At 42.5% G+C, this 13903-nt stretch overlaps 2 protein-coding genes across 2 annotated transcripts; both read left to right on the top strand.

Annotated features, from left to right (window-relative positions):
• Nucleotides 1-1860: 1860 nt before the first annotated feature.
• LOC115990581 lies at nt 1861-2580 on the top strand. The gene has a single exon (XM_031114397.1). It carries the CDS (start codon nt 1861-1863, stop codon nt 2578-2580), a length of 720 nt encoding a protein of 239 aa, XP_030970257.1.
• Nucleotides 2581-2685: 105 nt separating this feature from the next.
• On the top strand, nt 2686-3267 carry LOC115990582. Its single transcript, XM_031114398.1, has one exon. It carries the CDS (start codon nt 2686-2688, stop codon nt 3265-3267), a length of 582 nt encoding a protein of 193 aa, XP_030970258.1.
• Nucleotides 3268-13903: the final 10636 nt, after the last annotated feature.

Genomic DNA, 13903 nt, shown 5'->3' on the forward strand with positions numbered 1-13903 from the left:
ATATCAGGAATAGTACACTAAATGAGTTATGACAAAAATGGTAGTATGGCCATGACATTAGGTATGTAAAAATACATTAACCACTGAACTGATTGTGTTCCTTGTGTTACCTATGGAATTTATATTTTATTAATTTCAATTTTTCAAGAATAATATTTTTGCATCTAATTTTATTACAATAGACTTACTAGTATTTGCCAAATTTATTTGTGTTCTAGAATTGTGCTTTTACATCATTACATGTGAATATGAACTTTCTAAATTTATGTTAAAAATGATTTTATTTTTAATTAAAATGCTATTTATTTGAAAGAATAATATACACATTTTAAAACATTTTTTAATATTTTATTATTTACTATTCACTTTAAAAAAATAACAAAAACTCATTTGAAAGTTGTTTAAATAACTTTTTGTGGGGGCTATGGCCCAAAGTAACGAGTCGGGCCTTGGGCTTGTCCAAGGACACTAGCGAATCCGAGGAGACAACATGACTTAGATGATCTACGTTACAAACCTTATCATGGGAGACAAAGGAAGAAAGTCCGAGGAGGAACTTTCCCTCGGACACTGAAAATCCGGAACAAACATATATTCAAACTGTTGAGGCACACTCCCTACACACGTGAAAAGCAAGAGAACTCAAAATATCTAAGGAAATGCTGCCACCACCACATTAAATACAATACAGTTGCTTTTCTGACCGCATTAATGTGGAGAAGACCCCTCACTAGTACTACCTTGGCTGTCGCAACTCACAAAGGACTGAAAGGGGTGTCTGATGGGATGGATGCTCAGGTATGAGTCCAGATGACCAACAAGTGTAAGGTCCAGATGATCAGAGATAGCCTATATAATGTAAAAAAGCTCCTATAAGAAGGGACGGAGAAAGAAGGAAAGGGGAGATCAAGAGTATGTAAAAGAACCCTAATATGGTGATTTGTGATCCTAAAAGTTCCAATCTCCTCGGATAAATGGTCTTTTGGCCGTGACAGATCTTATTTCGTGTTCATTTACCTTTAAATCCCATGCAAGCCATAGTTCAACTCATTTTAACCTAGTTCTTCGACCCATACTCTACATAAATTCATTGTATTGGGCTCTTTGGGCCAAGATTCTAGAAAATCTGAAGTTGGGCACCAAATCCAGTCCCTACAATTGGCGCCGTCTGTGGGAAGAATTTGACTGTTAGTGAGTACGACGGTTAAGCATGGCAGGATCAGGTCCACATCAAGAAAATCCATGCCAAGCCGATCCTTAGCGGACAGAACCCATTGGGCCTTAGTGGCAAGATAATCCTCCTGACCCTGAGCCAAACCTGGGTAATGGAAGGAACCGATAGGGAAGCGTACATACTACGCAGACGAGCCAAAGCCATTCCCAAGTAGGTAGTCGCATATTCCAAAGGTGAAATAACTATCAGGCCATGCAGTGAGAAATAGACGACCTGAAAAAGAGGTTGCGCCGTGCACAGCAAAGGTGGTCCCCTTCCAACTCTGACATATCCTCTAATGAGGAAGAGGATGTCAGTTACAGGCAGAGATCAAGAACCCCCCCAAATGAAACATTTTCCTATGAAAAGGAGCAGCGTCATGAACAGAGATATAAAAGCCCGTCTAGTAAGGGTCTGGGTAACGATGCCATGAACAAAGCTCTAGATCAGATCTCTAGGTCACCCTTCACGCACAGGATAGAAGGGGCTAGACTACCACGGTGTTTCCATCAACCTACGTTTATCATTTACAATGGTCGAACAGACCCTGTGGAGCATGTGAGCCAATTTAACCAAAGAATGCTATCCATTCTCGAAATGAGGCTTTGATGTGCAAAGTTTTTCCGTCCAGTTTAGGACCCGTAGCGATGAGATGGTTCAATAGCTTGAAGATGAACTCCATAGACTCCTATAAGCAGCTCACCCAAGTTTTTTGCTCTCGTTTTATCACGAACAGCAGGGTTCCTCGGCCTTTGAGTTCATTGTTGACATTATCTATGCACCAAGGGGAAACCTTAAAGGCATATTCGGATAGGTACTGGGAGATATACAATGAGATGGATGATAACCACGACGACATTGCCATCAGCACGTTTAAAAGTGGTCTCCCTACTGAGCATGGTTTAAGGAAGTCCCTAACTGGTAAACCCGTTACCAGCGTTCGTCAACTGATGGACAGGATTGACAAATACAAAAGGGTGGAAAAGGACCAGCTACAAGGGAAAGGAAAGGAGAAGATCATCCCTCACAAGGGGAATGATTACAGGTCAGAACGATACAACAGTAACCATCCGAGGAGGGATTTTGCGAGACAATCTGGACCAACTAACGTGCAAGCAGTTAATGCCATATTCAGAGAGTCGGTGCAACAGGTTTTGGAGAAAGTCAAGAACGAGCCTTTCTTCAAGTGGCCGAATAAAATGGCTGGAGACTCCTCAAAGCGCAACCAGAGTCTGTATTGTCAATATCACCAAGATCACGGACATACCACTAAAGATTGCAGGAACCTTTGGAACTACCTGGATCAGTTAGTCCGAGAAGGAAAGTTGCAGCACCTCTTACACCCTTCTAGCGGTCATCTGGGTTAGGCAGTCCAAGAACCCCAGAAAGATGTATCTTTAAGACCTCCCATGGGTACAATACACATCATCCTCGCCGCTCTAGGGAGAACCGGCTCTTTTCCCTCCCGGGTAATGTCTGTGGCTCGGCTCTCCACCGAGGACGGTGATAGAGAGTCCAAAAGGTCTAAGGGGAGCTCACCTATGCTGGGGTTCTCGGACGAGGATAAGATTGGAACCATACAACCCCACAACGATGCACTAGTAGTTACACTTAGGATTGGAGGGTTTGACGTGAAGAGAGTGCTAGTAGATCAGGGCAGTGCTGTGGAAGTAATGTACCCTGATTTGTACAAGGAGCTGAACCTAAGGCCCAAGGACCTGACGGCGTACGACTCCCCTTTGGTAAGTTTCAAAGGGAAGACTGTCACACCGAAGGGACAGATCAGATTGCCCATACAGACCAGATCGGAGGTGGTGGAGATGGATTTTATCGTGGTTGACGCTTACTCACCGTATACGGCCATAATGGCCAGACCTTGGCTCCACGCCCTGGAAGCCATTTCTTTTACACTTCACCAGAAGGTAAAGTACCCATCAGAGGGCCAAGTGGAGGAAATTAGGGGAGATCAAGCCATGGCTAGGCAATGCATGGTGGCTGCCATTTCACGCCTATCCAGTGCAGAACCCTTGGCTTCTATAAGAAAGGACTTGTAGCAATCAGCCGCCTCGGCAGTACCCGTTGATAAGCCAGCCAAGGAGATAAAATGTGAAACTCTAGAAAGGGTTACTGTTGACGATGACCTAGAGAGATTCTTTCAAGTCGGCTCGGAGCTGCCCCTCCGAGAGAGAGAGAGGAATTGATTGGCTTTCTGAGAAGAAATGTTGACGTATTTGCGGGGGACGCCTACGATACCCTGAGGGTTGATCCGAATCTCATTTGCAACTACCTAAACGTTAACTCGTCCTCTATTCCCAAAAAGCAACCACCCCGACGCCCATCGAAGGAGTATACCAACGCTGTTAAGGATGAAGTAATGAAGCTGAAAAAGGCAGGGGCCATCAAGGAAGTCTTTTACCCCGAGTGGTTGGCAAACACAGTAGTGGTAAAAAAGAAAACCGGGAAGTGGCGAGTCTGCGTAGACTTTACGGACTTGAACAAGGCGTGCCCAAAAGACTCGTTCCCAATGCCTCGGATAGATCAATTGGTAGACGCAACTGTAGGCCACCCTCAAATGAGCTTCCTGGATGCTTTCCAGGGTTATCACCAAATACCATTGGCCCTAGAAGATCAAGAAAAAACAGCATTCCTGACCCCCATCGGAAACTACCACTATAAAGTGATGCCTTTCGGTCTGAAGAATGCAGGGTCTACCTACTTGAGGATGATAACCAGAATGTTCGAACCACAACTTGGTAAGAGTATCGAAGTCTACATAGACAACATGGTAATAAAAAGTAAAGTGGTATCCGAGCACATGAGAGATCTTGAAGTCATTTTTGGCATCTTAAGAGAGCACAAATTGCGCCTTAATGCCTCTAAATGCTTATTTGGTGTCAGGTCCGGCAAATTTTTGGGCTATATGGTGACTCACAGGGGAATAGAGGTGAGGCCAGACCAAATCATAGAAATTCATAACCTACAAGCTCCTCGGAACCTGAAAGAAGTCCAGAAACTCACTGGGATGATCGCGGCATTAAACCGGTTTATTTCCTGATCTGTAGACCGATGCCGTCCTTTTTACCTCCTGATGAACAAGTGGAAAGGATTTGAATGGTCCGAGGACTGTGCCTTAGCCTTTCAGCAACTTAAAGATTACCTGTCGCGGCCACCCATCATGTCTAGCCCTGAAGTCGATGAAGTTTTGTTCACCTACATAGCGGTAGCCCTTCACACTGTGAGCTTGGTGTTAATACGGGTTGACAATAGCGTACAACGGCCAGTTTACTATGTAATTAAATCACTGCATAAGGCTGAGGTGCGCTACTTACCATTGGAAAAGGCAATTCTTGCAGTAGTGCATGCCACATGGAAACTCCCCCATTACTTCCAGGCACACACGGTTATTGTCTTGACTCAACTTCCCCTCAGGTCGGTGCTCCAGAACGCCGACTACACAGGAAGAATCGCCATGTGGAGTACGCTCCTAGAGGCTTTCGATATTAAGTACATGCCCTAGACCTCTGTCAAGGGTCAAGTCCTCGCCGATTTAATAGCCGAATTTACTGAGCCCCTAGTAGAAGCAGTAGCGGAGAAGGAGAACATGGATGGAAAATCGGTTGGCACAATCTCTGCTTAAGGAGCCTCACAATGGAAAGTCTACGTTGATGGCACGGCAAATCAAAAGGGATCTGGGGTAGGGCTCGTTCTAATATCGCCCGAGAAGATTACCATTGAAAAATCATTAAGACTTGGGTTCTCGGCTACAAACAATGAAGCCGAGTATGAGGCTTTGCTGCAAGGAATGGTCATAGTGCAAAAAATGGGCGGAACGACGATAGAAGCGTTCTCGGATTCCAGACTGGTCGTAGGCTAGGTGAGGGGCGAGTTGGAGGCTAGAGATGTGAGAATGCAGGAATACCTTAGTCAAGTCAAACGCTTGCAATCAGAATTTGAATTTTTCAACTTGACGCATGTCTCTAGAAGCAGGAACACACATGTGGATTCATTGGCCACTCTTGCCACGTCCTCGGAGCAGGATCTACCTTGAATTATCCTTGTCGAAGATTTGTACAAGATAGATGCAATCAAAAAGGATATAGCTCGAATCCATCAGGTCAGAGTAAGTCCGAGCTGGATGGATCCCATAGTGAGTTTCCTCAAAGATAATGTATTGCCCGAAGAGAAATTGGAAACCGAGAAGGTACGAAGGAAGGCTCCTTGGTTCTGGTTGTCAGAGGATCACAAGCTATACAAGCGCTCCTATTCTGGGCCATATTTATTATGCGTACACCCAGAAGCATCAGAGACATTGCTCAAAGAACTGCATGAAGGAATTTGTGGGAGCCACACGGGAGGAAGATCGCTAGCACACAGAGCCCTCACTCAAGGGTACTGGTGGCTAGGCATGCAGAAAGAGGCCCAAGAATATGTCAAGAAATGCAACCAATGCTAGAGATTCGCCCCAAATATCCACCAACCGGGAGGAGTCCTTAACCCCCTTTCCAGTCCTTGGCCGTTCGCTTAATGGGGTATGGATATTGTCGGCCCTTTCCCGAAAGAAGTAGGAAACAAGCAATACTTGATGGTCGGCACAGATTATTTCACCAAATGGGTTGAAGTTGAACCTTTAGCCAACATCAGGGATGTGGATGCAAAGAAATTCATTTGGAAAAACATCATTACATGCTTCGGAACTCCTCGCACCCTTATCTCAGACAACGGCCTTCAGTTTGATAGTAAAACCTTTAGGAAATACTGCTGCGACTTTGGAATCACGAACCGATATTCCACTCCAGCCTATCCTCAAGGAAACGGGCAAGCCGAGGCTGTAAATAAGGTCATAATCAACGGGCTGAAAAAGAGACTGGATGATGCAAAGGGAAGATGGGTAGAAGAACTACCACACATCCTATGGACCAATTGAACCACGCCATGACAGTCAACGGGAGAAACTCCTTTTTCGATGACTTACGTGGCCGAGGTTGTGCTCCCCCTGGAAACTAGCTTCCCAATGTTGAGAACTAGCACTTTTACACCAAGTAACAACGACGAGTTGCTAGGGAGAAGTCTAGACTTAGCCGAGGAGAAAAGAGAAAAGGCAATGATCCAATTAGCCTATTACCACCAAAAGCTTAAGTAGGGGTACGATACTAATGTAAAACTAAGGCCACTAGGGCTAGGCGACCTCGTGATGAGAAAAATTTTGGGTAGTGCGAAGAACCCATCCTGGGGAAAGTTGGGACCCAATTAGGAGGGCCCATATCGCATGATTTCAGTGGCAGGGATAGGTGTATATTATTTGGAAGACCTAGACAAAAAAGCTGTACCCTGCCCATGGAATGTAAATAACCTAAGAAGGTATGATTATTAATGAAAGTGGTTTTACCTATACTATGTTTTGTAATAACTGCGCATCTTTTGGCTCGCTTCTATCTCTCCAAGTTTTAAACAGAACCTAAATCTTGCATGGCTCCTCGGACCACAGGCTTAGGGGAAATTAACAACTTACGACATCTATCCAAGTTTTAAACAGAACCTAAGTCCTGCATGGCTCCTCGGACCACAGGCTTAGGGGAAATTAACAACTTACGGCATCTATTCAAGTTTTAAACAGAACCTAAGTCCTGCATGGCTCCTCGGACCACAGGCTTAGGGGAAATTAACAACTTACGACATCTATCCAAGTTTTAAACAAAACCTAAGTCCTACAGACTCCTCAAACCACAGGCTTAGGGGAAATTAATAACTTATGGCATCTATCCAAGTTTTAAACAGAACCTAAGTCCTGTAGGCTCCTCGGACCATAGGCTTAGGGAAAATTAACAACTTACGGCATCAATCCAAGTTTTAAACAGAACCTAAGTCCTGCATGGCTCCTTGGACCACAGGCTTAGAGGAAATTAATAACTTACGGCATCTATCCAAGTTTTAAACAGAACCTAAGTCCTGCAGGCTCCTCAGACCATAGGCTTAGGGGAAATTAAAAACTTACGGCATCTATCCAAGTTTTAAACAGAACCTAAGTCCTGCAAGCTCTTCGGACCACAGGCTTAGGGGAAATTAACAACTTATGACATCTATCCAAGTTTTAAACAGAACCTAAATCTTGCAAGCTCCTCGGACCACAGGCTTAGGAGAAATTAATAACTTAGGACTTCTACGCAGTTTTAAACATGACTAGAATCTTGCATGGTAGTCTTTATTGCTTAAAGTTAATTGCACAATCCTATTCTTCTCACTTGGTTATATTGGAAAAATGTTGTTGTAAACTTCAACTAAAGAAAGAGTCACATTGACTCGAAACAATGCAAATTCCATCAACATCAAGCAGAAAGATAAAAAATGGGAGAAAGAACATTTGCATTAATAACTAGGAATAATACAAAGCTTTTAAATAAGAAGTCTTTGAAAAAGAACAAAAATGCAGTACAACTTCCGTCCAAAATAAAAGAAAAAAGGAGATGAAAACCCTAGGAGCTAAGCCTCAGCAGGGGGGGATCCTCTTTCTGCTCTGGCTGAGGAGGTGGAACATCCTTGGCCTTGGAGGAGGGCTTCTTCCCCTTACCCTTGCCTTTACCCTTCTCTCCCTCCGCCTCCTCACTCTGGACGGAGACCTGACCAGAGCCCCCAGTAATTTCAGCTAAGGGGATGGCGTCAGGAATGGCCGCAGGGTGCTCGGAAGCTTTAGGGGCATCGCCAGGGACCTCCCGGATCTCTGGAGGGTAGAAGACGTTCTCGGGCAACCTCATAGTAGAATCTGCAGGGACACCCATAGCATTAAGAGCCTGAGCCCATGAAATGTTGCAGTAGTCCCTGCATATTTCTGGCAACTCTTCGGTAAGCCTCGCTTCCGTCTCCTCCGCTCCAAGCTGGTAAGCATCCCTCTTCTCAGCCTTGGTTGCTTCCTTGGCTAGCTGAACCTCTTCCTTGGCTTTCTGCAATGCAGCTTTGAGATCTAAAATGGCCTGCTTTTCAATAGCAAGGTTGATCTCAGTCACATGTGGCAGCTGGCGTTGATGTTCAGCTTGTTTCTCGGCAGTCTTCAAGCCAGCCTTAGCACTCCTACAACCTATCTCTGCCTCCTTGAGCTTCTCAACTAGCTCATGATGCTCCTGCTTGAGGGCCCCTAGGGTCTTCTCTACCTCGACGAGAGAGAGGGCTTCGACGTCAGCCAACTTGTGGTTGTCTTTGCACCACTCCTTGGCTACAAAGACCTGCTGAGTAATCTGCCCAAGAATGACAATGAGACATGAGTTAGAATATAATACGACCCAATGGTCCTGCCGATAAGAGGATAAGTTGCCTTACCATTGCAAGATCCCTCTTCAGGGATAGAAAGAGTTCACTCTGTGAAAACCGCCTGTAAGCTTCCATGTCCCTGGGGAGGAGCATGGGCTGCTCCAGAGCCTCGGTAATGTACCCAACTCGGCCCCTGTTGTACTCTCGGACTGAGGTGTTATAAGGAATTGCCACTCCGTCCATTTCAAGCCGAGGGTCCAAATGCGTGGGGGCATGCACACTTCAGCCCGTTCCAGCTCTTCTCGGCTCTCTACAAATGGAGCCCTTTTATCCCGATGCTCCCGGGTCACTTTTTGTTGTTTAGCGCCCTGGTGAGGACCCACCTCGCCTTCCTCGAGCAACTCAACTGGCCTTTTCTTCTTCAGGTCGGGATTAACTTTCAAGCCGAGATCGGCAGGGATCTGTGGAGGAGTGGGAGGAAGGTCAGAGGGGGTCTGGGACTTGGTGGGCACCTTTGAGGTTTGCCCCTTACCTCGGGTAGCCATCAGCTCCCGCAAAATTTTTCCTTTGTTAGAGGCCATGTTGTCCACCTCTTCATCGAAAGAATCGTCTGAACAGGCAATAACGAAAGGAGGGGCGCCGATCACGGAGTTTCTATCCGGCTCGCCCTCAGCATCCGAGAGTTCGATCAGAGGAGCTTTTGGAATATCCTCCTCAAAGTAGAACTCGTCTATCTCCTCCTCTAGAGAAAGACGAGATGATTCAGTCTCCTCTTCAAAAGCACTGCAGCTCTGAGGTTGTCTTGTGGAGGTGGCTGTGCAGCTGGTTGAGGATTTTGAAGGACAGGAAAAACAACCAACCGAAGGTCCCTTCGAGCCAAAAATCTTGGCTTCGACACATCAATCCTAGCCAACCTTGGGCTACCGGCTCTTATGGATTGGCCGACGTCCAAGAAAACACGGGACAAGGGTTCGTAATTCAAGATCAAATGAGCAGCATGCAGTTGCCTGTCCTCGTGAACGAAGATCTCTGACCTTAGGAAGTAGTTCAAGGCTTGAACATTTGTATGGCTCAACCGAGGAGTGACGTGTGCTCTATCTGCAAAACAGCCGATAAGGAAATTGTAGTTAAATTACAAAAAAAATTTGAATCTTCGAGCGAAGGAAATAAAACTAAAGGGTTAAATCCCCTTCCTAAGGGATTGATCCTAAAGGTACTGCACCTGGATCTCTTGCCCGAGTTGGACAATGAAGACCGTCGCTCCACTTCCCCGAGGCAATAAGGTAGTCATCCTTCATCATCTTATTGGACTTAGGAAGACAGGAGATTAGCCTAACGATCTCGAACCGAGATTTAAGGTAGTACCCCGCTTTGGCAAGATGGTGGCACTCGTACATGTGAACTACATCGTGCCATGTAAGGCCTAAGCCCATCTGCTCGTTTAGAACATCTATGCTGCCCAAGACCCTAAACAGGTTAGGAGCGCACTGATATGGTGTCAACCTATGGTTGAACAAATAATCCTGGGTAATCCTATGTATGGGAAGTGTCATTCCTCCCTCTATAAAGGTGATTATGGGAATGACGACTTGACCCACGTCCCTATCTGTCAGTACTCGTTCCGGAGGACAATACTCCAAAACCACCCCCTGTGGGATGCGGTACCTTGCTTTAAAAGCCTCCATGGCGGTCAGAGTATCTACTAAATACTTGAATCTACCCATCTAGGAGAACTGACTGGCCGAGAAGGAAGGCCGAGATGAAATGAGAACTTACGAGTATCCTTACAACAATATCTGAAGCCCTCAGAGATCTTCTCAGGGAAAGACTCCTCACGGAAATGGCTATGGAAATTCAAAGGTCCGGAACGTTTACAAAGACTGGGCACTGAAATTCTATGAGTTCTTGTATGTTAATAAAAAAAGAAAAGCAAAAAGAGTTTCCTCGAAGCTTTATATAGCAAGAGAGGAAAGGGAAGGTTACTCTCGCTCAAAATTCTAGGAGGAATGTCAGCCGTTAGATCTACGCTTCGCCGCTGGATGTGGGGAACACAAAGTCGTCTGGAGCAATTAATAGCGCCTCGTAACCTATATCGCGTCAGAAGCAACCGCTCCCACACGTGTGAACCAAAAATTAATTGGTCTTATCCCTTAAAAAATCAAAACCCTGCTTTTCTCCTCGGATGGAGATAAAAACTGGAGTTTTGAGGGGCTATTGTGGGGGTTATGGCCCAAAGTAACGAGTTGGGCCTTGGGCTTGTCCAAGGACACTAGCGAATCCGAGAAGACAATATGACTTAGATGATCTACATTACAAACCTTATCATGGGAGACAAAGGAAGAAAGTCCGAGGAGGAACTTCCCCTCGGACACTGAAAATTCGGAGCAAACGTATGTTTAAACTGTTGAGGCATACTCCCTAAACACGTGAAAAGAAAGAGAACTCAAAATATCTAAGGAAAAGCTGCCACCACCACATTAAATACAATACAACTGCTTTTATGGCCACATTAATGTGGAGAAGACCCCTGAACAATATTACATTGGCTGCCGCAACTCACAAAGGACTGAAAGGGGTGTCTGATGAGATGGATGCTCAGGTATGAGTCCAGGTGACCGACAAGTGTAAGGTCCAGATGATCAGAGATAGCCTATATAATATAAAAAAACTCCTATATGAAGGGACGGAGAAAGAAGGAAGGGGGAGATTGAGAGTATGTAAAAGAACCCTAATACGGTGATTTGTGATCCTAAAAACTCCAGTCTCCTCGGATAAATGGTCTTTTGGCCGTGACGGATCTTATTTCGTGTTCATTTACCTTTAAATCCCATGCAAGCCGTAGTTCAACTCATTTTAACCTAGTTCTTCGACCCATATTCTACATAAATTCATTGTATGGGGCTCTTTGGGCCAAGATTCTAGAAAATCTGGAGTTGGGCACCAAATCCAGTCCCTACACTTTCAATTTTGGGGGGGGGGGGTGTTAGGGTGTAAATTTACATATTTTTATACATTTAATAAATTTATTAATATTTTAACTAATATTAAATTGATTTAGACGTCATAACGGTTCGATCTTAAAAACCTTGAACCTCTCCCTTCTTCAGTTTTTTGAATAGTTCGGGATTGAAAATCATGAAGTTTGGTTGTAAGTGGTAAGTTGTCACATTAAAATAAAACTTAAGATTTATTTTAGGAATGAATAATTATTCCTCTTTTAAAAAAGGTGTAATAGTTATTCCTCAGTAAGTGTAATAATTTCTAAAATTTATATATTTTTATATAAAAAAACTTTCCATATGCACATAAAAATTAGGAAAATAAAAAAATCATAAAAAAATAACACATCACTCTCTCAAATATAAACTAGGGGGTAAGTTTCAATATTTTTATATAGTTTAATAAATTTATTTATATTTTAACTAATGTTAAGTTAATTTTGACGTCATAATGGTTTGTCCTTAAAAATCTTGAACCTCTCCCTTCTCTGATTCTTTGAATAGTTCGGGTTTGAAAACCATGAAGTTGGTTGTATGTTGTAACTTGTAATATTAGAATAAAACTTAAGATCTATTTTAGGAAGGAATAATTATTCCTCTTTAAAAGAATTGTAATAGTTATTCCTTTATAGGTGTAATAATTTTTTAAAAATATATTTCCATATAAAAAAACTTTCCATATGCACATAAAAATTATGAGAATTAAGAAATTATAAAAAAGTAACCCATCTCTCTCTCTTTTTTCTAAAAGAAAAAGAAATATATATTTTAAGAAATATTTTACTCATAACACTATATTTCCTAGAAAGTTTATGTGGGGGCCAGTTAATTAGGAAGTACTGTTAAGGCAGTATTAACTGGGCCTATGGCCTGATCCGAGGACGTTAGACCATCCAAGGAGGTCCAGACAAGATTATAAGGAGAACGGAATGAAGAGAGGAGTAGAGGCAATATGAGATAAGTCCAACAAGCGTTCGAGAATAAAAGCCATCTCGACAACATGTGTTCGAGGTCAGTTCGAGTGCCATATCATCGTGGACTTACTTCGGAGTTTCATCATCACTAAGAGTTAGACGTCGGACAAGGGATAAGAAAGGAGAAGGGCAACAAATATCTTCAAAAAGCTGTACCTCCGCATTAAATAAATCCCAACCAACTCTCTGGCTGCATTAATGTGGAAGTGACACCTGAACAGTGATCAAGCAGCCTTACAGGTACTAGTTGATGGTTCTGGGAAGTGCTGGATTGGACAGAAAGGAGTTCCCTGAATCTAACCTACATGTGTGTGGTAGGGGCGACACCATGACTGGAATACATAACATGGAAAGATGTACTAAAAAAAGAAGAAGATGATCCTAGACTGCGACTCTTGTATAATCTTATTGTTCAAACAAGACAACATAAAAAAAAAAAAAAAAAAAAAAAAAAAAAAAAACTACTCCTTGGGTTATTCCGAGGATAGATTTCCTGATCTTACTTGTGTCTAACAGTCTTAAACTACCAAATTTAATCGTTTTTCTCCTAGAATAAATCTAGTTCTTCCATCCACACTCTACAAATTTATTGTTTGGGCCGCTTAGGTTTGAGTCCAATCTTGCTTTGGGACCAATCAAATTTTAGTTCTTACAGTTTATATTTGAGAGAGTGATGAATTGTTTTTTTGATGATTTATTATTTTTATAATTGTTATGTGCATATAGAAAGTTTATTTTATTTGAAAATATATTGTTTTTATAAATAATTATATCTATTAAGGAATAAATATTACTACTTTTTTAGAGATGAATATTTATTGTTCATTTTAAAGAGTAGTTATTCATAATGAATGACTATTTCCTATAATAAAAATACAATTAAACTATAGAATAGTTAAAACATAGGAATTGTTATATTACAGTGTCTAATACAATCTACCAGACATGCAGTGGGTTCTAGTTAATTTAACGGGTAAAATCTCTGATAATTGAATAAGAAATCTGTGGTTCAATTCCCACCTACACCAAAAACTGATTGGTGTTTTGATTTGTAGATAGAGAGCTATTATCAGAAGTGGACGCCATAGGTTAAAACTCTAAAAAAAAAATAAAAAAAAATACCAAACATGTTATTATATTTCTTTTTTGGGCTATATTGGATCTTGCCAGAATAATTTATTGACCCTTTATTTTTGTTCGTTAATGCACTTGAATTTGAATTTTCTTTTTTGCTTTCCCATAAATTTTAGTAAAGAAAATGAGAATTTCATTTGAAAAGGAAGGGTAAAAAGAAAATACACAAAAATTTTAAATTATATTTTAGTATATGTTAGTGAAATTACCATTGTTATGGTACATGGGAGGTGGGTGTAGTTTATTTTGAAAATTTAGGAAAGTCTAGGTACAATTCAAAATAAAGGGGAGTTTAGTGTAATTTTAGTAAACCTCATGAGATGCTAGCATACCTTTTCCAATGA

The sequence above is a fragment of the Quercus lobata genome, chromosome 5 (genome assembly GCF_001633185.2).
Source record: "Quercus lobata isolate SW786 chromosome 5, ValleyOak3.0 Primary Assembly, whole genome shotgun sequence".
In the NCBI taxonomy this organism is placed as follows: Eukaryota; Viridiplantae; Streptophyta; class Magnoliopsida; order Fagales; family Fagaceae; genus Quercus; species Quercus lobata.

What these genes read in the sequence shown, in the direction of transcription:
- LOC115990581 (XM_031114397.1), top strand. Translation starts at nt 1,861, where the DNA reads ATGAGATGGTTCAATAGCTTGAAGATGAACTCCATAGACTCCTATAAG.
- LOC115990582 (XM_031114398.1), top strand. Translation starts at nt 2,686, where the DNA reads ATGTCTGTGGCTCGGCTCTCCACCGAGGACGGTGATAGAGAGTCCAAA.